Source organism: Hyaena hyaena, unplaced genomic scaffold (assembly GCF_003009895.1).
Source record: "Hyaena hyaena isolate Hyena2069 unplaced genomic scaffold, ASM300989v1 scaffold_856, whole genome shotgun sequence".
NCBI lineage: Eukaryota > Metazoa > Chordata > Mammalia > Carnivora > Hyaenidae > Hyaena > Hyaena hyaena.
Window position 1 is genome coordinate 354,340 of NW_024081491.1, and position 23,294 is coordinate 377,633.

The 23,294-nt window shown below is 52.9% G+C and overlaps 4 protein-coding genes and 1 long non-coding RNA gene across 10 annotated transcripts in view; 2 read left to right on the forward strand and 3 right to left on the reverse strand.

Annotated features, from left to right (window-relative positions):
* The first annotated feature begins 392 nt into the window (after window positions 1-392).
* Window positions 393-9,907, forward strand: LOC120222303 (glial fibrillary acidic protein). Of its 2 annotated transcripts, XM_039220098.1 has the most exons (10): window positions 393-875; window positions 1,810-1,870; window positions 2,074-2,169; window positions 3,044-3,205; window positions 4,390-4,515; window positions 4,725-4,945; window positions 5,517-5,560; window positions 5,917-6,036; window positions 7,555-7,640; window positions 8,318-9,907. In XM_039220098.1, the coding sequence occupies exons 1-10, from the start codon at window positions 415-417 to the stop codon at window positions 8,357-8,359; spliced, it is 1,419 nt and encodes a 472-aa protein (XP_039076029.1). In that variant the 5' UTR covers window positions 393-414; the 3' UTR covers window positions 8,360-9,907. The 2 variants fall into 2 exon arrangements, with proteins under 2 accessions (XP_039076029.1, XP_039076030.1); XM_039220099.1 differs by lacking the exon at window positions 5,917-6,036.
* Window positions 9,908-10,650: 743 nt separating this feature from the next.
* FAM187A (family with sequence similarity 187 member A) lies at window positions 10,651-12,103 on the reverse strand. The gene has a single exon (XM_039220094.1). The coding sequence runs from the start codon at window positions 11,917-11,919 to the stop codon at window positions 10,675-10,677; it is 1,245 nt and encodes a 414-aa protein (XP_039076025.1). The 5' UTR covers window positions 11,920-12,103; the 3' UTR covers window positions 10,651-10,674.
* Window positions 12,104-12,997: 894 nt separating this feature from the next.
* Window positions 12,998-16,741, reverse strand: CCDC103 (coiled-coil domain containing 103). Of its 4 annotated transcripts, XM_039220041.1 has the most exons (5): window positions 16,685-16,741; window positions 15,069-15,220; window positions 14,306-14,438; window positions 14,143-14,204; window positions 13,539-13,600 (listed from the first exon to the last, which is right to left on the reverse strand). In XM_039220041.1, the coding sequence occupies exons 1-4, from the start codon at window positions 16,712-16,714 to the stop codon at window positions 14,145-14,147; spliced, it is 375 nt and encodes a 124-aa protein (XP_039075972.1). In that variant the 5' UTR covers window positions 16,715-16,741; the 3' UTR covers window positions 13,539-13,600; window positions 14,143-14,144. The 4 variants fall into 4 exon arrangements, with proteins under 4 accessions (XP_039075969.1, XP_039075971.1, XP_039075970.1 ...); XM_039220038.1 differs by lacking the exon at window positions 14,143-14,204 and having other exon boundaries at window positions 12,998-13,600; XM_039220040.1 differs by lacking the exons at window positions 14,143-14,204; window positions 16,685-16,741 and adding an exon at window positions 16,485-16,530 and having other exon boundaries at window positions 12,998-13,600.
* The window catches only part of EFTUD2 (elongation factor Tu GTP binding domain containing 2), a 40,807-nt gene continuing 34,204 nt past the window's right edge, over window positions 16,692-23,294 (forward strand). The window contains exons 1-2 of one of the 2 annotated variants that reach the window (XM_039220034.1): window positions 16,692-16,876; window positions 20,614-20,722. In XM_039220034.1, the coding sequence (XP_039075965.1) occupies window positions 20,618-20,722 (105 nt within the window). In that variant the 5' untranslated portion in view covers window positions 16,692-16,876; window positions 20,614-20,617. Of the gene's footprint in view, window positions 16,877-16,909; window positions 16,990-20,613; window positions 20,723-23,294 lie in introns of those variants that run through there. The other variant, XM_039220035.1, reaches the window with a different exon arrangement.
* On the reverse strand, window positions 17,091-23,290 carry LOC120222276. The gene is made up of 3 exons (XR_005526002.1): window positions 23,151-23,290; window positions 22,810-22,915; window positions 17,091-17,381 (listed from the first exon to the last, which is right to left on the reverse strand). It is a non-coding gene; the product is annotated as an uncharacterized LOC120222276 (long non-coding RNA).

The window sequence follows — 23,294 nt, forward strand, 5'->3', positions numbered from 1 at the left end:
CTAGCAGCCACTCGAAGCAGGAGTGCTGAGTAGGGAAGGCCTGGGTTATGGGGTCTCAGAAGCGGAAAGCAGGTCAGGGGTCATCTGGTCCAGCCTTTCTTGGCCCACTTTCCCAGAGAAAGGGCCTCCTCGCCCAGTGGTCAGGGTCCCAGAGCCAGTATCCGGCCCCTGGCACTGCCCCCTAGTACCTCTGTCTGTGGCCAGGCTGGGGCTGATGTGCCCAGGAGGCCCTGCCTCTGGGCCCAGTGACCTCGGTGGGGTGAGAAGAGCTCTCTTCATGGCCAAGCTATCGCCCGGCCCCTCCCCCTCAGGCTATGCCAGGGGGTGTCGCCAGGGGGCAGCTTGGGCGGTGCCAGGCCGGCCCACGGCTTCATAAAGCCCTCACTTCCCAGGAGCAGGCAGAGCCAGGCCAGCATGGAGAGGAGACGGGTCACCTCAGCTGCTCGCCGCTCCTATGTCTCCTCCTCGGAGATGGCGGGGGGAAGCCTGGCCTCTGGCCGCCGTCTGGGGCCGGGCACCCGCCTCTCCCTGGCTCGGATGCCGCTTCCGCTCCCGGCCCGGGTGGACTTCTCCCTGGCCGGGGCCCTCAACACCGGCTTCAAGGAGACCCGGGCCAGCGAGCGGGCAGAGATGATGGAGCTCAATGACCGCTTCGCCAGCTACATCGAGAAGGTGCGCTTCCTGGAGCAGCAGAACAAGGCGCTGGCTGCGGAGCTGAACCAGCTGCGGGCCAAGGAGCCCACCAAGCTGGCCGACGTGTACCAGGCTGAGCTGCGGGAGCTACGGTTTCGGCTCGACCAGCTCACCGCCAACAGCGCCCGGCTCGAGGTCGAGAGGGACAACCTGGCGCAGGATCTGGGCACCCTGAGGCAGAAGTGAGGAAGGGGTCCAGGGAGAGGGACCACATGAACAGGGAAGATGCCCCCCCCACCCCGGCTCCAACAGGAGTGACTGCGGGCAGGGGGCTCTGCCTCCTTGCTCCTCGGCCCCTCTGTTGCCCCACCTCTGGGAGGGGAGGGCTGTCCTTGCTCCCCAAGATGGCGGGAGGGCCCTGGGAGGAGGCCTAGAGTCTCAGGGATCTGATTCCCAAAGACCTCTTGCCAAGGAGCCGGGGGGGTACTCTCAGCAGCATCCCCTGGGGCAAGCTCTGTGGGAACAGTAGGGACCCCGCAGGCCAGGGTCTCCGCCTTTCACTCACGGCCAGGCCTGGTGGCCTGTGGAGCCCAGGTCCGTATAGAGGAGGAATGGGAAGGGAAGACTGGTGTGCCCTGGGTGGGGAGGGAGGCTGGGCTCGGGGGCGGGGGGGAAGGAAGGGAGGGAAAGAGCAGGCGGGCCTGGCTTCGGAACACAGGTGACGCTGCCTGTCCCCAGCTTGACTCTGGTCAGGCCACTACAGCTTGCAGAGCGGTGAAGCAGAGAGTCTAATAAAACTCATTGCCAAGGGTCAGAGGAAACCCCAGGGACATGGTGTTTTGCTGAGCCGGCAGGGCACGCGTGCGTGCCCTCAGGTGCAGAAGGACAAGTGTGTCTGTGTGTGCAGCAGTGTGTGACGCGGGCAGGGGCGCCTGCGTAAGCAGGAGCAGGTGCGCCAACCTTGATAAGGCACCTCGGTAATGAGTTAACGCAAAGGCCCTTGTCTGCTCACCCTCCTGGCCAAGGCTCCATCCAGGACTGTCTGTCCCTCACTTCTCTTGCAATTCCACTGGTCCTGGGGGGCGGTCTCTCCGGCAGCCACCTCCAGAGAGCCTGGGGCAGGGGTCCAAGGTCCTCAGAAGAGCCTGGACCCAGGAATGTGTCCCCTTACCCCAGGCTCCAGGATGAAACCAACCTGAGGCTGGAGGCCGAAAACAACCTGGCCACCTATCGACAGGTCAGGGGGGGCTGGGGGAGACAATGGAGGGGAGGTAAGGGGTCGAGGGCAGGTCATCCAAACACAGCCCCCCACCCCCAAGCCCAGCCCTCCAGAGCAATGTGCCATTCTCCCCAGCCACAGAAGGGGGGATCAGACAAGGCTAGGGAGTGGGGAAGAGGAGTCTGGGGTCAGAGCAGCCTCGTGGCCCCTCCCCACTCCAGGAGGCAGATGAAGCCACCCTCGCGCGTTTGGATCTGGAGAGGAAGATTGAATCTCTGGAGGAGGAAATCCGGTTTTTGAGGAAGATCCACGAGGAGGTAAGGCCAACACAGAGATGGAAACTGACGGAGACAGAGACAGATTGAGAAATATGCAAAGACAGAACAAAACTGAGAGCGAGAGAGAGACAGAGACAGACAAGAGAGCATCCTTAGCCCCTGGTGAGACTCTCACACGCTCACCCCACTTCCTGACAATTATAACAGGCCTCGGCATCTCATTTTTTATTTCACGACAGCCCCATGAGATAGTACTACCTTCCAGCACTACCTCCTTTTCACAGAGGAGGACGCCGAAGCCCAGAAAGGTTAAAGAACTTGCTGAGGTCACACACTCAGTCTCTCTGACATCATCCTACTGCCACCTGTCTCCATTTAAGTGAGAGCTATTCGTTTTAAAAAGACCGCTGGGATGGGGCGCCTGGGTGGCTTAGTCGGTTAAGCGTCCGACTTTCGCTCAGGTCATGATCTCGCGGTTTGTGGGTTCGAGCCCCGCGTCGGGCTCTGTGCTGACTGCCAGCTCAGGGCCTGAAGCCTGTTTCGGAGTCTGTGTCTCCCTCTCTCTCTGACCCTTCCCTGCTCATGTTCTCTAGCCTAGAAATAAATTTAAAAACAAAACCAAAAACATTTCAAAAGACCGCTGGGCTCCACTTCAGATTGTGGATTCGGGACCTACAGGAACACTTTCAGTGCCCCTGCCTGGTCAACCCTGGGAGGAGGGCACCATGTGGCCCCCACACGGCCCTCTGCCTCGCCTAGCTGTGCCATGCCACTACTTCTAGCTAGATCTGCCCATTTCCCTCAGCCAATGTCAGTGCCCAAGGGGCAGGCAGACAAGGGCCTAGTACTGCGGGGAAACCCCAGCTGCGGCCTGGGCACCAAGCCCTGGCATCCCCTCTCTCATCCTGGCCAGGAGGTGCAAGAGCTTCAAGAGCAGCTGGCCCGGCAGCAGGTCCACGTGGCGCTGGACGTGGCCAAGCCCGACCTCACGGCGGCCCTGAGAGAGATCCGCACGCAGTACGAGGCAATGGCGTCCAGCAACATGCATGAGGCAGAGGAGTGGTATCGGTCCAAGGTAGCCCTGACTGTGGGCCAGCCTGCCTCCTCCAGGCAGCCCTACTGGCTCCAGACAAGGGAACTGGGGAACGGGGTGGAGGAGGCTGGGATGGGATCCTCTCCGGGTGATTGACCTTCACCAGAGAAATGAGGTGGCTTGCCCAGGGTCACACAGACATCATTACTTCCAATAAGTACTTATCATTACCGTTATTATCATTATTATCGTTACTGTTACTATTATCACTAGCCAACATTGTTGTGTGCTTTGCAGGCATTACCTGCCTCACTATGAAGAAGGTAGTATTCTTTGACAGCTGAGAGACTTGAAGTCCGGAGAGGTTAACTAATTTGCCTGCGGTCACACAGTTCCTAAATGTACATGTTCCTAAATGTTACATGTCTAACCACGGCCATTGCCCTTGGGAGCCTTCATTCTTGATGCCTCTGCTGTCTGTGCCCTGGGCTCCTGAGCATCCACTGCCTGCCAGCACGGCCCAGGACACAGAGACATGCTCTACCAGGGGGATGTGATGCGCACCCAAATATGGTGTCTGGAGAGAACACGGCTGGGCAGAGTTTATATGTGGGGTGGGTGTTGTCGAAGGGAGGGCATTTGGGCTCGGCAAGACTGGCGGCCAAAGGACCTGAAGAGAAGAGGAAAGGGGCACTCTGAGCACAAGAAAGCATGGGGAGGCAGTGGCCCAGGGATGCTAGCCCAGGGTCTGAGCTGAGGAGTGGGAGTGGCAGTCACCCAGATGGTTCTGGGCAGGTCAAAGCCTGATAGAGCCATGAGAGCTTCAAGCTCCAAGCTGGGGGGAGAGAGGGCTATTAGACCCTGGCGTTCTGCTCACCAGAACCCCTTGTCGGCGGTGGGGGAGGACAGGGTTCAGGCTGCTGGCCAGAGCTGCCAGCCCAGGAGACTCTGGATTCTGTAGCAAACACCATTTGTTCGATCATTCCCTGCCCAGGCACTGTGCTGGGTGATGGAGATGTAGCAGGGGCATTCTGTGCCCTCCTTCCGTGGGTCCCAGTCTCGGGGAATAATCCCACCCAGGGCCAAGTCCGAGGAGACCTGGACCCCAAGCCTGGGGTCCTGTCCATCTCCCTGATTTCCCGGACACCGTGCCTTCCCACCGGCCCCCAGGACTCCCCAGACGTGCAGCCCAGTCGCCCCTCAGCTTAGAGTCCTCTCCTCGCTAGTTTGCAGACCTGACGGACGCCGCGGCCCGTAACGCTGAGCTGCTCCGCCAGGCCAAGCATGAGGCCAACGACTACCGGCGCCAGCTGCAGGCCTTGACCTGCGACCTGGAGTCCTTGCGCGGCACAGTGAGCGCCTCCCGTGGGGGGAGGGGAGGGCGGCCAGGCCGGAGGGGGGACCCGCTGCAACCCCTGCATGCAGCCTCAAGAGGAGGGCCGGGGGCGAGCACCAGGACTGAGGACCGGGGCTCTGAAAAGTTACTGGGGGGCCAGAGGCAGGGCAGGGGTCTGGGCTGGGGTGGTAGGGGCCCCAAGGCACCGGCTGGCTCCACCCACAGAACGAGTCCCTGGAGAGGCAGATGCGGGAGCAAGATGAGCGCCACGCACGGGAGGCGGCCAGTTACCAGGAGGCACTGACCCGGCTGGAGGAGGAGGGGCAGAGCCTCAAAGACGAGATGGCCCGCCATCTGCAGGAGTACCAGGACCTCCTGAACGTCAAGCTGGCCCTGGACATCGAGATCGCCACCTACCGGAAGCTGCTGGAGGGCGAGGAGGACCGGTGAGCCCTGGGGAGTCCTCCCTGCTGTGCTCCTCCCTGGTCTCTCCTTGCTCCCTTCAGGGACTGTCTTAATCAGCCTGTGTCCAGCACCTCCCCCTCCAACCCAGGGCCCAGCACAGTGCTCCCTTAACACACGGTATTCAATACATGTTTGGTGAACGAGGAATGGATCGATTCAATCCAGTCAATATGGATGAGATCCCAGGGCAAGGACTTGGGGTCACCCCTCCAAACTGAAAGGCTCACTCCCCACCCTCCCAACGAAGACTGAACTTCTTTTCCCTTGACCCACCTCTTTTGCCTCCTCGGAAATTTCTTCACCACTTCCTCCTCCCCTCTGCCTTCTCCTGGGTCTCCACCCTCCTTCCAAAACACACGTTCCCTTCCCAGACAATACCCCAGCCCCCTGCAGACTATTGGAGCCCCAGGGAGTCTGTTGGCTGCTGGGGAAAGCCAGGGGATGGGCTCAGCCTTTCCTGGCATGGAGAAGGGCCTCGAGGCTGTCACGATAGCCCTGGACCGGGACCTGCCTGGGCAGCCCTGTCACTCTTCTCCCTTTGCTGTCTTTCAGCATCACTATCCCTGTGCAGACCTTCTCCAACCTGCAGATCCGAGGTCAGTAGAGCAGGGCCCTGTGGGCAGGGTGTTGGACTCCCGCCTCCTCCCCCATGTGGGCCGCTGCTCTGGCGTGGGGCCGAGGACCAGGGCAAAGGGGTCCGGGGGGCCTTCATAATGCACCGCAGAGCTTTCAGCCAGAACCCAGCATCCCAGGGCATTCCAGGTGGGGCCTGCAGCTGCTCCTGTCCTGCTCTGCCCTGTGCCCCGCTCCCTAACCCCGCACCCCATCCGACAGCAGAACTGGGTGAAGGTCTCAACCTCTGTCCTGCCCGCAGATCCCTGAGCAAGCTCTGCCCATCTCGGTGTTTTTACGTTTTTTTGTTTTTTTGTTTTTTAACTGCTTGTCACTACAGGGGGCAAAAGCACCAAAGCCGGGGAAAGTCACAAGGTCACGAGACATCTCAAAAGCCTCACAATACAAGTTATACCAATACAGGCTCACCAGGTTGTAAATGGAGCCCCGCCGGCTCTCGGTTAGCAGCCTGCCTCTCAGACACAGTGCTTTTCTCAGCTTGACAGGGAACGAGCCTCACCCGAGCCCATTTTTTCCCCTGCCCTCTCGGGCTCCCTCCCCCAGGTTTCCCTAAAGGGCCAAGCTTGTGTCATTTTCCCAGCAACCTCAGTGCCCAGCGCAGGACCTGGCACAGAGTAAATGTAGGTTAAACTAGCAGAGCTGGCTGGTGTTCAAAGTGATATGTCCTCGGGTGCTCAGATGAGATGCTCTGGGGCCTCTGAACACACTCCAGCCTCGGTGTTACCTCTTCCCCATCCCTGGGAGGCCCTCAGGGTCTGGCCGGGCCCAGTGGGCAGGTTCTCTGCGTGATTCGTCTGTCCCCAAGGCTCCGTGGCCCAGCTCAGTGCTGATTCAGCCCACAGGCTCATTTCCCCCTGGACTGCTGCTCTTGTAGTGAACAAAGTTTTATGCTCCCTGCTCTTAATTTTAAACATTAATGAGTGTGACATGTTACATTTTTCGCTCTGGGCGGGGAGGGGGAACTAAATTACTTCTCACTTGTATGTGGCCCTCAAATGATTCTTGTCGCAGGAGGAAAAAAATCTTCTGCTCCAGAAATTTAGGAACCCTAGATATGCACGTCCCGCAGGGCTTAGTTCAGTATCAGAAGTTTAACCAGGCAGAGCGGGTCGAGGTAATGTTGCCAAGTGCCAAACAGTAAAGGGTCAGGAGGGCCCAGAGAACTGGCAGAGGGAAGTAGAAGAGGGGACAGGGAATGGGAAAGGGACCCACGAGTATTGAGCACTAATAACGTGCTAGTCACTTAACATATATTATTTCAGTTAACTGACTCCTCACTCCCACCTGGAGAAGTAGGCACCATCATGCCCATTTTGCAGATTAGGAAAGTGAGGCTGGAAGAAGTAAATTAACTTGCCCTCAGGCTTGTGGCTGTGCTGGGACTTGGAGCTCTTGCCTGCCTGGTTTCAAAGCTCATGGGCTCCTTCCTTGGCACAGTGCTGGGTTGTCAGAAAGCCAGGTGCCGGGTGAGAGCTTGCAAAGGGACTGAAATGCAGCCAGGCCAGGAAAGTGAGCCAAGCACTGGCTGGGAACAGCCAGGTCTTGCTTAGCACCATGGGGACTTGGTGGAGGCGGGGTCCCCATCCCCTTTGGAAGAGCCTAGGCCCTGGGGTGCCTGGGTGGTTCCATCAGTTGAGTGTCCAACTCTTGATTTCAGCTCAGGTCATGATGCCAGGGTCATGGGATCAACCCCCACGTCAGGCTCCACACTGAGTGTGAAGCCTGCTTGCAATTCTCTCCCCCTGCCCAGCCCCTTTCTCTGGCTTGCACTCTCTCCTTCTCTCTCTAAAATAAAAAAAGAATAAAAATAGTGAAGGAGCCTAGGCCCTCTCTGCCTGGTTGGGATAGGCTTTCATACTCCATCCTCATGATCGCGGGTGTTATAGAGAAGCTGGGGGTGAGGGAAGAGGTCTAGTGGCCCAAGCGCCCATAGGCCTCTTTGTCCCCATGTCTGCAGAGACCAGCCTGGACACCAAGTCTGTGTCAGAAGGCCACCTTAAAAGGAACATTGTTGTGAAGACCGTGGAGATGCGGGATGGTGAGGTAAGGAGGGCAGACCTGAGATCCTGGCCCCTCAGGCTCCGGCTGCCTCCAGGAATTTTTGAAGCCAGGCTTTCGAAAAAAGCCTGAACTGGCACATAGAAGGTTCTCAGTCACTCGGAAGAGCTTCCCAGGGAGGCTCTGAAAGAGGGGAGGGAACCTGGATGTAATTCAATTCTCTGTGCTCTCCACTGGCAGTTCTAGGGGGCCTGGGTGCCTAGGCCACTGACGGAGTCCTGATTCGGACTTGCCCCGTCTCACCGTCAGACGGAATTAGTGATGGAACTTAGGGCAGATGCCCCCCAGCACCAGGCCTGGGGGAGAAAGAAAATTCAAGTTAGCAGCTTTCACTTCCATCTTTCAGTTTCCAGCTTGATAAAAGGCACCTGCCGAAGGAATGGGAGGAGGGGATTTGGCATAACCCCCTCCCTATCACACCAGCAACAGTGCTGGCTAATCTCACCACACCAGCTTGCCATGTGCCAGGCGCGGTGCTAAGTGCTTACAGGCACTACCTCATTTCCTGACAGCTGCATGGGGGGAATTCTGGTCTCTATCATAGAAAAGAAAGTCCTAGGAAAGCTGGGGACTTGTCTAAGGTCACATAGCCTGGCAGTGGCGGACCTGATGTCTGGATGGGCCCCTAACTATTGTGCTGTGCGCTCCTCTGTCCCCTGCAGGTCATCAAGGAGTCCAAGCAAGAGCACAAGGACGTGATGTGAGGCAGGACCCCCCGGGGACCCCTGCCCCCCGGTGTGAGAGGCTTGAGCAGGAGATGGGATTGGTGCCCCCGCCTCTGATAGCTGGTTTCCCCAGACCCGAGTTCCCACCCACCCCAGCTGCTCCCCTCATCCCTCCCTGCATCTCTATGCCACCTTGCTGCCCTAAGTTCCGTCAGTACTTGGCCTGCACCCGGCCCCCCGCACCCAGTAACTAACAAGGCACTCACCCCAAAGGGTGAGAGGCATGGGTTAGAACCAGAAGGAAGAAGCTGGGGAAGGTAGGGGCCCCAATAAAACACCCTGGATAGCCCTCCTCCCCATTGTCATGGCAACCATTGCCAGAGCCGGAGGTCCCTGGGGGTATCTGGGAAGTGGGCCTTTGAGTGAGTGTCCTCAGGCTGCTGGAGGAAAACTGAGACTCTGGGACAGGAAAGGGAAACCCCCCCCAAGGCAAGGTAGCCCTGGCCAGAGGTTTCTTCTAGACTGACCCTGAGCTGTCTGAGAGTGGGTGGGGCCACCCTGCTAGCTGGCGTGGTAGTCACCAAACAGAATGCCTGGCCTGCCCAGATCCCAGGCCCAGAAGGGCCTCCTGAGTGACGATTCAAGTGTCTCAGTCCCACCGAACGGCCATGTGGGCACACCGTGGGCATGCCGTGGGCATGTGGGAGCTTGATTCTCAGGACTTGGGGGATCTGTAGTGTAAGTGGAGAGGGAAGGGGTGCTGAGAAGGAGTAGAGGGGACTGCCTGGCCTCTAGGTGGGGTACAGAGAGGTCAAGCCCAGGAGTCCTCCCTCCGTAATGCTGGAGGGGAGGCAGGTGGAGATGGTGGAGGCTGTTGGGATGATGCCAGACATCAGAGATGGGGGTTGTGGGTGACCAGTTACACTTGGCCTCTGGGTTGTGGGAATCAAGGAAGTGACTCATCCTCTTGAAAATGCTGAAATGAGAGAGAGAGAGAGAGGGGCTGCTGGCCCCGGGGGCAGGGCACACCTTGTCCCAGTTCTAAAGGCTCCTTCTTTGCTGCCTCTGAGCCTCTGCTGCTGCTGCTGACTCCCAACCCCAGCGAACGCTGCTGAGTGACGCTGCCGCCACATATCTGACACTGTCCACCCTCTGGTGATCTGCTGCTTTCCCCTGACCCAAGGGCCCTTTACTCAAATACAAAATGTATCCCCATATGGTAGGTAGCACCCTATTTTATAATTTGGAAAATGGGAGGCATGAGCAGGGTGAAGGCTCTGGTTTGTGTTCCTGCAGTCTGGAGGTGGGGCCCCTCGGGGCAGACATTTCCACCCAGAGCACCTGGACTGCTCCGTGGGAAGATTGGGGATGGGGTGGGTGGACGCAGGAGTCTCTGTGTCCAGAAGTAGGGCTGAGAGGGCCCACTCACCTCCCCCCCAACTAAGGCCAGAGAAGTGAGAGTCCCTCCCTTTTTCTAAGAAAAAGGTGCCCTTTCCTCCTCCCTCCTGCCACCCATCATTGCTAACTTTCAGGGCACCATGCAGCCTTTAGCCACTGAAGTAAATAAAGACAGTTGCTGTGACCTTTCCTGGAGTGGAACTCTGATCTGTTCAGGAGAGGCTGGGGCTGGGAGAGGGGGCAGGAAGTAGCCTTGGACAAGATTCAACTTGTTTCTTATCACTGCTCATCTGGAGACCCCAAACCCCACAGCAGCAACCACATGATGAATCCCACCTCCAATCCTGCTCCACGTGGCAGCCCTGGTACCCACCTCCCTCCCCTTCTCACCCAGTCCCCAGTCCTGGGAACAGCCCTGACTTTGACCTCCACTTTCCTCACCCGTTTTTCCCTGTTCTAGTTTTTACCTTTATTCCCAAACTTGACCTTTTTACCTGCCAGTCGGGGGTCAAGGTTGAGGAGGAAGGGAAAGAGAACAGGCACTAGGCTCCCCCACTCCCTCTTCCCTGCTGCCCCCAATCCAACCAGCATCCAGTTGGCAATCCTCGAAAGGCAAGAAAAGAAAGCACCTCAAACACCGTGCCGATATCAAAAAGGCCGTTTGATAAATATTAGGTTCACTTCTTCCTTCTCTGAGAGTGAAGTCAGAAGAAGTGCCTTCTGGCTACTTCTTACCGGCCTCAGTCCCCCTCAGTCTCCCTCAGTCCCCGTCTCCTACCTGCCTCAGGCTTCCCCACTTGCCAAGGAGCAGGCTGCAACTAACAGATTTGTGTCCACCCCCGCCCGCACCCCGCTGCCACACGTCCCAGCCCAGGGTGCCCACCCGGAGGCATCCGGTATCATTTAACAGACACATCTGAGCACAACCGGTCTTCAGATCTGGGGAAGGGGGAGGCCTAGGGGGACAAGTAGGGACAACAGCGAAATAAGTATCGGCAGCAACGACAGAGGTGAATGGTGACAAAGACTGCCGTGATGAGCAGGTAGCCTATCAGGGTGAGTTCCACAGCCGAGCGAGTCTCAGGGTCCGAGAATGAGGGCCGGTAGCGGCCTCGAGAGGTGACACTCAGCCGGAACCCAGCGACCCGCACCCCCTGCCGCCAGCAGTAGTAGATGCCCCGGTCACTGAGCTGGGTGAAGCGGATGTGCAGGTGGTTGCCATGGTCGATGAACACCCTCATGGACCTGTTGACGCCCTTCAGGTACTGTGTTCGGTAGAGGTACTGGCGGTCCTTGTCCCAGGCCACGGCGTGCTCCGGCCGGGCCCCAGGACAGGAGATAACGAGGCTGTGGCCCAGCCTCTGCTGGTGGAACTGAATGGGTACCTGAGGCACCCAGGGCCGGCTGCCCACTTTGGACACGTAGCTGAAGATGGCCATCACGCCCTGCCGGGACGCTGTCGTCTTCTTGCAGGGCACCACGCAGCTCTGAACCAGTAGCTCGGGCGTGTGCTCCATGGCCGTGGCCCGAAGCTTCTGCGGCACGGCCTGCGACCCACAGGACACCACATCGGGCAGTGTCTTCTGGTAGCGTGGAGAGAGATCCGGGCTCTGCAAGTAGCAGAGGCCAATGCGCCACCGCTCCCCACGGACGCCACAGCGGTCGCAGGGGGTCCACTCCCAGAAGGTGGTGAAGATGTGGAGGCTCCCGAGGTGCTCGTCTGCAAAGGGCTCCTGGCCCAGGTCCTTGAAGGTGGCCACCATCCCCTCGCTGCTCTGGATGTCCACATCGTAGGCGTAGAAGTAGTCCCCCTTGCGGGTGCCGCAGAAGTACAAGCCCGAGTCCTCGGGCTGGGCCCGGAAAACCAGCAGGCTGAACATGCGGATGCTGAAGCGCACCAGCATGTCGCTGCCCACGCGCACCTGCGCTTCCTCGGTCAGCACCCGCCCGTCGAAGTCCGTCAGCACCCTGGTGTGGCTGCTCCCTAGGCGCTTCTGATAGTACCAGACGACAGCGGACACCTCCTCAGGCTTGCAGCCGCAGGGCAGCTCAAAGCTCATGTCCGCCAGGTAGGCCGCGTTGTCAAACAGCAGAAAAGCGGGGCAGGGGGTCCTGTGAAAGATGTCCTCCTTCTCCACAATTTCAAAGGCCCGGAGGCTCCCCCACACCCACAGGAGCACCGTGGCGTGGGCCAGGTTCATGCCTGCGGGACGCAACGGTCAGAGGGGGCAGGGCAAGACCGAGGCGCTACCCGTCTGGGTTTCTAGAAATCGCCGCCAGGAGGAGAAAGGATTAGGCAGCCAGGAAGAGGAGCAAGAGTCTACAGAGAGAGTGGCCAAAGGCAAGGCGATTTATTCCTAGTTCATGGACAGGATGCCCTTCTCATGTTCCAGACTGGATCTTGAAGGGAAACGATTCTAGAACCTGGCCCTCTCCCCTTTCTAGAACACTGGCACTCGCTCAAGAATGGGTCAGGGGAAACCGGAACGAGAGGCAGGGGCCCAAGTGCTAGAAGAGGAAAATCTCTGCCTTCCTGCTTCAGGCCCTGCCTGCCTGCTTGGTGGAAAGGTTTTCTCTTTGGTTAATCCAGGAGTTGAGGAAAAGCCACCCGCCTGCACATCTGGCCATTTGAAGCCTGGGAGGCTGGCCAGACCTAAGCTGGTTGCCTGCGGCTTTCCCAGGCCCAGCCTGTACAGGAATTCAGCTCCTGAGGAAAATACCTCACCTCAAAGGAGGTAGCCTCTGATTATTTGTCTATTAAATGTCCATTCATTTGTTTGGGGTATTCTTGTTAAGAGGTATGGACATCAGTATTTGTCTACCATGGAAGATTAAGGATTTTGGTTTTGTTTTTTTTTTTAAACTTTTTTAATGTTTTTAATTTATTTTTGAGAGAGAGAGTGAGAGAGAGAAATTACGAGTGGGGAAGGGACAGAGAGGGAGGGAGACGCAGAATCCGAAGCAGGCTTCTGAGCCGTCAGCACAGAGCCCAAAATGGGGAGCGAACTCAAGAACAGTGAGATCATGACCTGAGCCGAAGTTGGCTGCTTAACCAACTGAGCCACAAAGGCTCCCCTCCCCCCTCCTCTTATTTTGAGTGGAGGCTTTAACTGGTATAGCCAGCATTCAGTTGGGTGCACACTCATCTCTCCCCGCCATGGGCTAGAGGTCTGGCTGACTCTAAGGGTGGGAAGCCAAACTCATTCAAGTTCTTAGGCCCTTGACCACTCTGCTGATCTACGTAGTTCAGAATACCAAGCCACCAAGAGGCTGGAGAAGTTGGGAAGGTTCGATTCCTTTATTTGCTCTGAAAATCCCAAGCTGAGAAGGAAATTGGGCGTGGGCTTCTCCTCGCAGTCCTGCGGGGTGCCCCCCCCCCGGGACAACAAGCAAAAGAAGCCTCCAGGGACCATTGGGGGCCTCAGCGGGTCACTGACCCTGTCAATCCACCCGGTACACTGCTAGCAACTCTTGCAAGAGCCTTTCCTCCTCCTGGAACCCACCAGGCCGCTCTTCCTCCTGGCCGGGCCCCTCCTCTGTGGGCCTGAGAGGACCCGTGGCCTGCAGCTTCTGAAACAGGCCTCTGCAGCCCTCTCTCTCCGCCTGGCTCAGCAGGCTCAGGTTCAGGGCGAAGCGCCCGGTGCTGGCCAGGCTGTGTAGGATCCCCAGCACCGCTGACCGGTCGGCCGGCCTCACGTGTTCGGCCAGTGCCACCAGCAGCTCCCCTAGAAGCCCAAACCCCACGTCCGTCCGGAAGAGGTGACCCAACTTTGGGCCTCCAAGCCGCAGCAGGGTCTGGTAGCGCGCTGGTCCGCTGTGCAGGTGCCGCCGCCAGGCGCGGTAGAACTCTGCCGAGGTCTCAGGCTGGAGGAGCGTTTGCTCCTGGATCACAAGGAAGCAAAGGAAGCCCAGAGCTCTTCCGGCTGCTCTGCGCCAGCGAGACAGTCACAGTGAGGGGAGACCGTGCGATTTCATCTTAGTTCTGGTGTTACCCTCAGCACTGGGTAGGCTGTGGTCCCTGGGGGCCTGGTTTTCAGCTAAGGGAACTGGGAATGGGACACAGAGGGAGGGTCCCAAGGAACCCGGGCCATGATGTGAGAATGTCAGTTGTACCAGGATGTCCCCACATCCTGGTGATGATGAACGTGGACACAGCCCTGCTCTATGAGAGAAAGTCAGGCTTTACTCTGAGCAGGGCAGAAGGGAGGATGGGAAACCAGAGAGAGAGACAGGAATTCAAGGTGAGTGTTAAGAATCTGACAGGCTGGGCCTCTCTCTCAGCAGTGCCACAGGATCGTGATACTACCTACCATACAGCCTGGGAGCAACTCCAATCTGACCTGGGAGTGCAAGTCAAAGGACTAATAGCGGAGGAGACCTAGCCTGGCCCACCTTTCTGACTTGTCCCGCCCAGTTTAACTCACCCTCACCCTCTGCTGGTTGCTTTTCTTTCTGGGATCGGAGAGCAGAAACCTGCCTCTGTTGGCTTAACATGAGAAATAAAGAAGAAGTATGTGTAGTAAGAAGACAGGCTTAGAGGTTTGGGCAGAGAATCCTACTGGGCCAAAGAGGCTGGGTATCACCCACCTGGGAGATTTCAGTGGCCTCGTCTTGGGAGGTCCCTCTCCGAGTAGTGTGACAGTTCCAGGGCACAGTCCTCTCTCCTCCTATCTTGTCCTTCCGCTCCAGTGGCTTCAGATGTGATGCAAGGACAATACCCCTGTGGGCAAAGGACAGAGACTGGAGTACGGACTTAATGCTCTCTCTGAGGTGGCTAGACTCTTTTTTTTTTTTTTTTTAATATTTTTATTTATTTCTAGGAGAGAGAGAGAGAGAGAGACAGTGTGAGCAGGGAAGGGTCAGAGAGAGAGGGAGATACAGACTCTGAAACAGGCTCCAGGCTCTGAGCTGGCAGTCAGCACAGAGCCCGGCGCGGGGCTCGAACCCACGAACCGCGAGATCATGACCTAAGCGAAAGTCGGACGCTTAACCGACTAAGCCACCCAGGCACCCCTTGAGGTGGCTAGACTCTGCATGATGGAGACAGCAAGCCAAAATGACCATAATAACAGCAGCAACAATAGCTGACAACTTTTGAGCACCTCCCATGTGCCAGGCACTGTGCTCAAAATCTTACACATATACATTTATTTAACCGTAACAATAGTTACTCTCTTTCACTGAGGAGGAATGGAAGCTCAGAGAGGTTAAATAACTTGCACGAGATCATACAGGTAGCAGAAGGTAGGGCCAGGACGGAGCCCAGAATTGTCTGACTTCAAAAACACATGCTCTTATCCACTGTTGTCCACATGGTAACAGGAACTGAGAAAAACAGCAGAAAGCCAACCTGAACTCCTCATAGGAAGCCACCTTCTGTTCCACTGCCCGCAACTTGGCAGCGTTCTCCCGTTTGTATTTCTCATCAGCAGCGAGGGCAGCCTGCAGCTCTTTCTCCAAAGCCTTGAAGTCAATGATGTTGTTCCTTTCCATGGTCTGTTTCTAAGAAGGCAGAGGAAATGGACATCGTGGAGGGTCAATATCAGGGAGGAGGCTGCATCTGCATTCTTTGCCAGCCTACGAAATGATCCCAAAGCACTCTGGATATCTTTCCACTTATTTTGTTGGATGCTGTTACAAAAGTCTAGTTCTCAAGGGCCCCTGAGTGGCTGAGTCACTTGAGTGTCTGACTCTTGATTTCGGCTCAAGTCATGATCCCACAGTCATGGGTTTGAGCCCGGAGTCTGGCTCTTCGCTGAGCATGAAGCCTGCTTGGGATTCTCTCTCTCTCTCTCTGGGATTCTCTCTCTCTCTTTCTCTCTGCCCCTCTCCCCCTCGCACATGCACGCTCTCTCTCTCAAAAAAAAATCTGATTCTCTATAGGGGGAGCAGAGTTGCAGTGAGAACTTGCTTAACATTGTCATGGAAAATACAGAGTACTAACTCTCAGTCTGGAGCCCTGTCTTACTTTTGTTCTCTGCCTCTAAAAATATTTTAATTTTGGTGCTTCTGCTGAGGAGGCATTTGGATCTCAGGATTCAGTCCCTTCACTACTCCATATGGGCTCACTCCATAGTGAGGTGCTATGACAGAGGACCTCCCACAGAAGCATAACTATTGTTAACTATACTACTGAGCTCAGGGATAAATTTTCACCCATCATTAAATGTTTTTAATGGTGAACGATACTTTCCACACAAACCAGATGCAATGACTGAGCAGGAAATCAAGCAGAAGTGGCAGAGGAAGGGGCTCTATGATCCCTGTTCCCACATCTCTCCGTCCAGAACAGGGCTGGAGCACAGGTCCCTAGATACTTGAGCAACCTCTTTGGTTCTGCCACTGTACTTCTGCAACCTCTGTTTATGTGAGGATTGATCCGTTCTACAGAGATATCCTCTATATGGGTTCTAGTCCTGGCTCTGGCATTTACTTGCTGAGACCTCTCTTAGCCTCAGACTTCTGCTGCATTGTGCTAGATTTTGTGGCAGAGTCATCACCAACAACCCTAAGGCAGGGTACCAGGAGGACTGGACCAACCCGCTTAGCCCTTCCCCTCCACCCTAGCGTGGGTGAGCTGAACACCTAGAAGGGGTCTGCGCAGGCCAGAAACTGAACTCAGGTGTCCTGGCTCCTGTCCAGTTCTGAACCCTCCTCAATCATGAATAAAGAGAACATCTAACCCTTCCGCTCCCCCGCCCCTACCCACCACCCCAGTAGCTCTGGCCTCGGTTTCTTCGCTTTCTTTGGGAATCCCCAGATACACCAGAACAGCACAGCCCAGCGTGGACCACGCCCAGCAGCTGTAGTTGCCCAGCAACTGCGCCAACAGCCTGGTCACGTGATCAACCCGAAGGCCCCCCCCCTTTCAGGGTGTCTTCGAGGCGCCTGATCAGATTCGTGCCTCCTCAGGCCTCAGTCTCTTTGGAGCAGCCCACGCCTTGGTGTGGGGGCCCACGACTCCACCTCGTCGCTTCCTGGGTCCGCGGCCGGCATTCCTCCCAGCCGGTCCTCAGGCAGAGGGCTGTCCCCGGGGCAGAAACGCGACGGCGGCGTCTGCGGGGTCCTTCCGAACGGCGGGCGCAGCGGTGCGGCGGCGTGGGGCGGAAGCGCGGTGACCCGCGGCCGACTTGAAGCGTTCGGCTGAGCGGGCGGCAGGTGAGCTGGCGCGGGTCAGCGACGGGGCCAAGTTATTCCGGGTGGGGTGAGAAATTAAATAATGTCAGATCTGGAAGGGACGTTGTAGGCTTTCTGCCCCTTTCGTTTTACAGGTGGGTAAACAAGCGTGGAGCAAGAAAGGGAAAGAAAGTCTCCCCCACCCCCACCCCCTCATTCCTCCCGAAGCCCGCACGTCGATTCCGGGCTTCCCTCCCTGTCGACCGTCCATACAATCCCTTCCCTGGGCAGACGTCGTCGTCTTACTGTCCAGTCCCATTTCACTCCCTCTGCTGTCTCTGCCTTCTTCACCTCTTCTCTACCAACATTCTCCGTCCTTGTTCTGTATTCCTTTTGAGAGGCTGCTTTATAGCGGGACGCTGCAGTGAGGTTTGGTCACTAGTTTTGTGCCACTGTGGGCAAGTCAGCCGTCTTCTCTGTACCTTTCAGGAGGCATTCATTCATTCAGCAGATACTTGCCGTGGTCTTGTTTGGTGCCAACACAGTGCTAAGTGTGAAACAAACGGCTTTGCTTAAATTACAGTTGAGGGGATGATAGTGAAAATGACGTGGACAGATATATGTGAAGGAGGGACTAGTGCTAAAAATAATAAAACAGTGAAAGTTGGGGGTTGGAGAGTGTGTGTGGGACTTTTTTTTTTAAACGTTTGTTTATTTTAAGAGAAAGAGAGCGGGGGAGGGGCAGAGAGGGAGAGAGAGCCTAAGCAGGCTACCTGCTGCCAGCACAGAGCCGGATGAGGGGCCCTGATCTCGTAAATTGTGAGATAGTGACTTGAACCGAAATCAAGAGCAGACACTAAACCTACTAAGCTACCCAGGGAGGACTTTTTTAGAGTGACATTGTTAGTATAATATCCTAGGGAAGAGCGTTTCAGAAGAGAGTAAGTGCAGTGACCCTGGAGCAGATATCAGCTTGGTTTGTTGCATTGGCAGCCTTTGATAAAAATGTGTGCGATCATTTCATGGATCTTGGGAGAATGAAATGAGCACAGATGTGATAGCTCTTTGGAAGTAGAAAGAATCTCTATATGAGTATGAAAGTTACTATAATAATTTACATTTAGTTACAAGTTTTAGAGCTAGGCCTGTACTTGATAAATATCACTATCTCAGAATTAAATATTCGAAACATTTATCTACTTCCTACTTATGCTAGGTGCTATCTTGGACATTGCGGCTAGGCATAAGGAATACAGGTTTCTGTATTCAAGAATGGCCAGGGCCGCCTGGGTTGCTGTCAGTTGAGTATCCGACTTAGGCTCAGGTCCTGATCCCATGGTTTGTGGGTTTGAGCGCTGCCTCGGGCTCTGTGCTGACAGCTAGCTCAGAGCCTGGAGACTGCTTCAGATGCTGTGTCTTTCTCTCTCTCTCTCTCGAAAATAAACATTAAAATAAAAAAGAATGGCCAAAATTAAATGCTTGCTAACATTTTTTGAGCCTGGGACTGTGGTACGTTGTTTACACAGACTAGTTTGTTTAAGTCTCATACTTTTTTTTTTTTGAGAGCTTGAGAGAGAGAGAGAGAGAGAGAGAGAGAGAGAATCATTCCCAAGGAGGCTCCACGCTCAGCATGAAGCCCAACACAGGACTTGATTCCACAACCCTGGGATCATGACCTGAGCCAGAATCAAGAGTTAGATGCTCAACTGACTGAGCCACCCAGGCTCCCCTAAGTCTCATACCTTTTTAGGCAGTGGGGATTACTCACTCTATTTTCCAGTTGAAGAAATAGATTTGGAGAAGTGCAGTAGCTTACTTGAAAGTACATAGTTATTAAGTGACAAAGTTAGGATTCAAATCTAGGTCTTTAAGTTCTTTTAACCCTTAACCCACCTCTGGTCAGTTGTTTATTATTTATAAACTGTAGGGTTGTTGGAGAGGTTAATTAGTAGTTAATGACAATTCAAGAATTAGATGCTGATTAATGTATAAAAGGCTAGAGCAATGTAGAGGAGTGAGAAATTGAGAATTTAGAAAAGCTGGAAGGAGGTGACATTTGAATTGTTCCTTTGAATAGAATATCAGCAGTTGAAGTAGAAAAAACCCACAAAATACTTATTGATTACAACGAGAAATCTAGTAACTTTACGTTAGAAAAGCCTGGGGGATATCACCATAATTGAGTGATTTAACATTTAATTAACCACTAATGGGACGAATTAAAATCACATACCACCTGAAAAGAGCTGCACTGAAAGGAACACTGCATAACTACTGAGATATTCCTGCCCAAAATGCAAAACCTGAATCTAGTCCTGAGGAAACATCAGACAAACCCAAAGTAAGGGACATTTTACAAAAATCAGTAGTCTGTAACCTTCAAAAGTATAGAGTCATAAAAGTCAAGGGGAGACTAGAGAGCTGTTCCTGAGTGAAAGAGACTAAGCACATGGCCATTGAGTGCAAACATGGGATCCTGGGTTCGCTTTTTTGCTGTGCAGGACGTTATTAGAACAGTTTGTGGGGGCGCCTGGGGGGCTCAGTCAGGTTAAGCATCCTACTGTTGGTTTCGGCTCACGTCATGATCTCGCGGTTTGTGGGTTTGAGCCCTGCATGGGCTCTACACTGGCAATGCAGAGCCTGCTTGGAATTCTCACTCTCCCTCTCTTTCTGCCCCTCCCCTGCTTGTGATCGCTCTAAATAAATAAATAAGCAAACAAACTTAAAAAAAACAATTTGTGAAGGTTGAATGGAAGTCTTTGGATTAGGTGGTAGCAATGTGTCACTATTAATTTTCTGATTTTGATTGTTGTATTTTGGTTACAGAGGAAAATGTCCTTGTTTGTAGGAATCACACACTAAGGCAAAGGTTGGAAAACTTTTTCTATCAAGAGTCAGATAGTAAACATTATAGGCTGTGTGGGCCATATGGTCTCAGTTGCAACTGCTCAACTTTGCTGTTAACAGTATAAAAGCAACCACAGACATTATAAATGAATGAGCATGGCTGTGTTCTAATAAAGCTGTTTTTTATAGACACTGAAATTTGAATTTTATGTAATTGATTTGCACATACCATGAAATATTCTTTTGATTTTTTTTTTCAGCTTAAAAAATAAAAGGCATTTTTAGCTTGGGGACTGTATGAAAACCAGCAGCAGGCCAGATTGGCCACAGGGCATAGTTTGCTAAACTCCTACACTCGAGTGTTCGGGGACGAGTAGGCACTGTGTCAGCAACTTCTTCTCAAGTAATTTAGGGGAAAAAAAATATTTGTGCTACTTTTGCAACTTTCTGGTATTAAATTATTTTCTTTCTTTTTTTTTTTAATGTTTATTTCTGAGAGAGAGAGTGTGAGCAGGAGAGGGTCAGAGAGAGAGGGAGATACAGAATCTGAAACAGGCTCCAGGCTCTGAGCTGGCAGTCAGCATAGAGCCTGATGCAGGGCTCGAACCCACAAACCATGAGATCATGACCTGAGCCGAAGTCGGACGCTTAACTGACTGAGCCACCCAGGCGCCCCTGGTATTAAATTATTTTCAAGTTGAAATCTTTTTAGTATTACAAGAGTAGGAGAAGAGAATGAAAACAGGGAGAGCAAATGGAAGAGCGAGGAGGGGAAGTCCAGGGCTTTGGGAGGACCAGTCAGTGGGCTGGTGTAACTAGAGAGGAAATGTTGGAAGGGATATGGTCAACCGTAGGGTTAGAAATAAGGGGTCGTTTTGGGGAGGCCTTGGCTACCTTGCCAGACTCTAACTCCTCTTTTCCTTGAATTTTAGCATCATGGATACTGACTTATATGACGAGTTTGGGAATTATATTGGACCAGAGCTTGATTCTGATGAAGATGATGATGAATTGGGCAGAGAGACCAAAGATCTTGATGAGGTAAAACAAATTTATTGCTATTTTCATGTTTCTCTTAAAAGAAAAAAAATACTGGATCCTCTGTGATCCCATAATATCCTGTGTACATCTCTCACATTGCTCCTTTTTTAAAAAAGTAATTATTTTATGTTTATATATTCTAAGAGAGACAGAGTGTGAGCCGGCAGGCTCCGCAGAGCCCAGTGCGGGGCTCAAACCCATGATACTGTGAGATCATGACCTGAGCTGAGATCAAGAGTCAGATGTTTAACCACCTGAGCCACCCAGGCACCCTCACATTGCTTGTTTTCAAAATATGACTTATCAGGGCCGAATGCTGCCCCTAAGAAAGCTTAACTACTGAGGTTCCAAAAAGGAATATAAGGTAGTTTATTGGTGGGGTGGTTTCGTAATCTGAGCTCTAGTTCATCTGGTAGTAGCTCTTCTTCGATTTATCTGAAGTTCTTTTTGAAGTTCATTACCTGAGTAATACCAACTTAGTATTGTATTATTAGGAATACTTAGTATTGTATTATTGACCCTTAGTATTAGTATTATTAGGTAGTAGTCAGTTTTTCCAAGTGCAGCTGCACGGGGAACTTCCTCATGAGCTTAAGTTTTGAAAGATTAGTAAAAGCAATAGAAAGGGGAAAGTACAGATTCCTGTGACTCCCTTCAGAGAGGATAGTATGGAGGATAAAGTCCAGAATGGTCTGAGGCTTGCAAAAGACATCAGAGGTGGCTTTTAGGTTTTGGCAATGTTCAGGACAAGATGAACAGGAAGTGGATAGGACCACCGCTTATCAGTGGAGATGTGATGGTACTAAAACACTGGAAGAAGAAAATTGAAGGCGTCTAAATGAGGTGAAAGGAGAGCATCTTGCAGCCTTAGCTCTGTTCAAGTCTCCAGGCCCAGATGCATTATTTCTGGGGTTGGGGTGGTAGAGGAGACCTGGCAGAGGTAAGCCAAGAGCTTTTGTTGTCCTCTTTAAAGAACTGAGGAATGGCTGAGGTGCTAGAAAGTGAATCAGGCAACTTTTCTACTTTTCAAAGATGCAAGTAAGGCACTGCATTTCAGAAACTACCAGTTAGTAAGTGTGATGTGTATCCGTGGTAAAAATGATGGAATTTTAAAACAAACAATTGTTGAACTTTTAGGAAGCTCCTATGAGTTTTATAAAAATGATTTTCTTGATACGATTACTAACTTGAGATATGGATCAGGGGTATGCTGTGGGTATTATGTATCTTGATTTGGACAAGGCATTTTTAAGTTTTTTATTTTTTTTATAAGCCAAGGTTTTTTTTTTTCTTTCTTTTTTAAGTGTTTATTTTGAGAGAGAGAGAGAGAGAAAGAATTCCAAGCAGGTTCCACCCTTAGCACAGAGCCTGACACGGGGCTCAATCCCATGACCTTGGGACCATGACCTGAGCTGAAATCAAGAGCCAGATGCTCAATCGAGTCACCCAGGGGCTCCATCCAAGTTTTTGTTTTTAAAAATATTTTAAAGAGATAGTTTTCATTTTATAAGCAATTTGTGAATATATTCTCATTCAGATCAAATAGATAGGAAGTCTTCTTAGTCCTTATTTTATTTCACTCTTTATAAGGCAGTCATTGTAACTCATGATGGCCTTGTGCAAAGAATATGGGCTGGGTTATATATAATACAGTTAGGAGAGGTGACAGCTGATGAAACAGTGGGACCCAAAGACTGTCGATTAATGGATCACCACCAGAGGTGACATGCCCCAGGCATCCACGCTTGGTCTCATCCTTTTCAACCTATTTATCAATGACTTAGTTAAAAATAGACGAGGGAGGTTTATAAAATTCACATATGACTTAGGCTAACACACTGGATAGCAGACTCTTAATTCAAAGTGATCTCAACAAACTTGAATACTGAGCTAAATAAACACAGGAATTCATTCACTAAGTATTTATAATCACTGACTATATGCGGGAGATCAGGATACAGGGAGAGCCAAGGCACTGTCTCTGCCCTCCAGGAACCTACTGTCCACCAGGAGAGATGAAGTACGAAAATATGTATAGCATGGAGCAGGGAGGGATGAGTGCCATTTAAATAATTTTATCTTAGTACCTTAGTAATAGTTTATAAGGAGGGATCAATTTCTGGCCGGGATGACCAAGAAAGGTATCTGAGGAAGTGACGTTCAAAGTGGAGCCAAAGACCACCAGGTAGGCATCTGTAGGGATAGAAAATGGAGTGATTAGTGGTTGCCTTCAGTCGGGGCCGTGGAATCGGGGAGTGATGACCAAAGGGTACAGGATTTCTTTCGGGGGTAACAAAAAACTAACATCCTTTGTGGGGTGGTGGTTGCACAGCTCTGAATATATTAAAAACCACCAATGTGCATTTAAAATGGGTGAATTGTGTGGAATGTGAATTCTATTTCACTAACTCTGCTAACAAAGAAGTACTTTAAAGAAAAGACGGGATCGCTTCGGCGAAGTGTGAACGTTCTCCCCTCAGTCGCTAGTGTTGAGTTCCTCCTACTCTGGTTCATGCTTTTTGGTCCTGTCGCTTGTGCAGGGCTCTCCTCTTGTTTAATTAACTTATTCCTT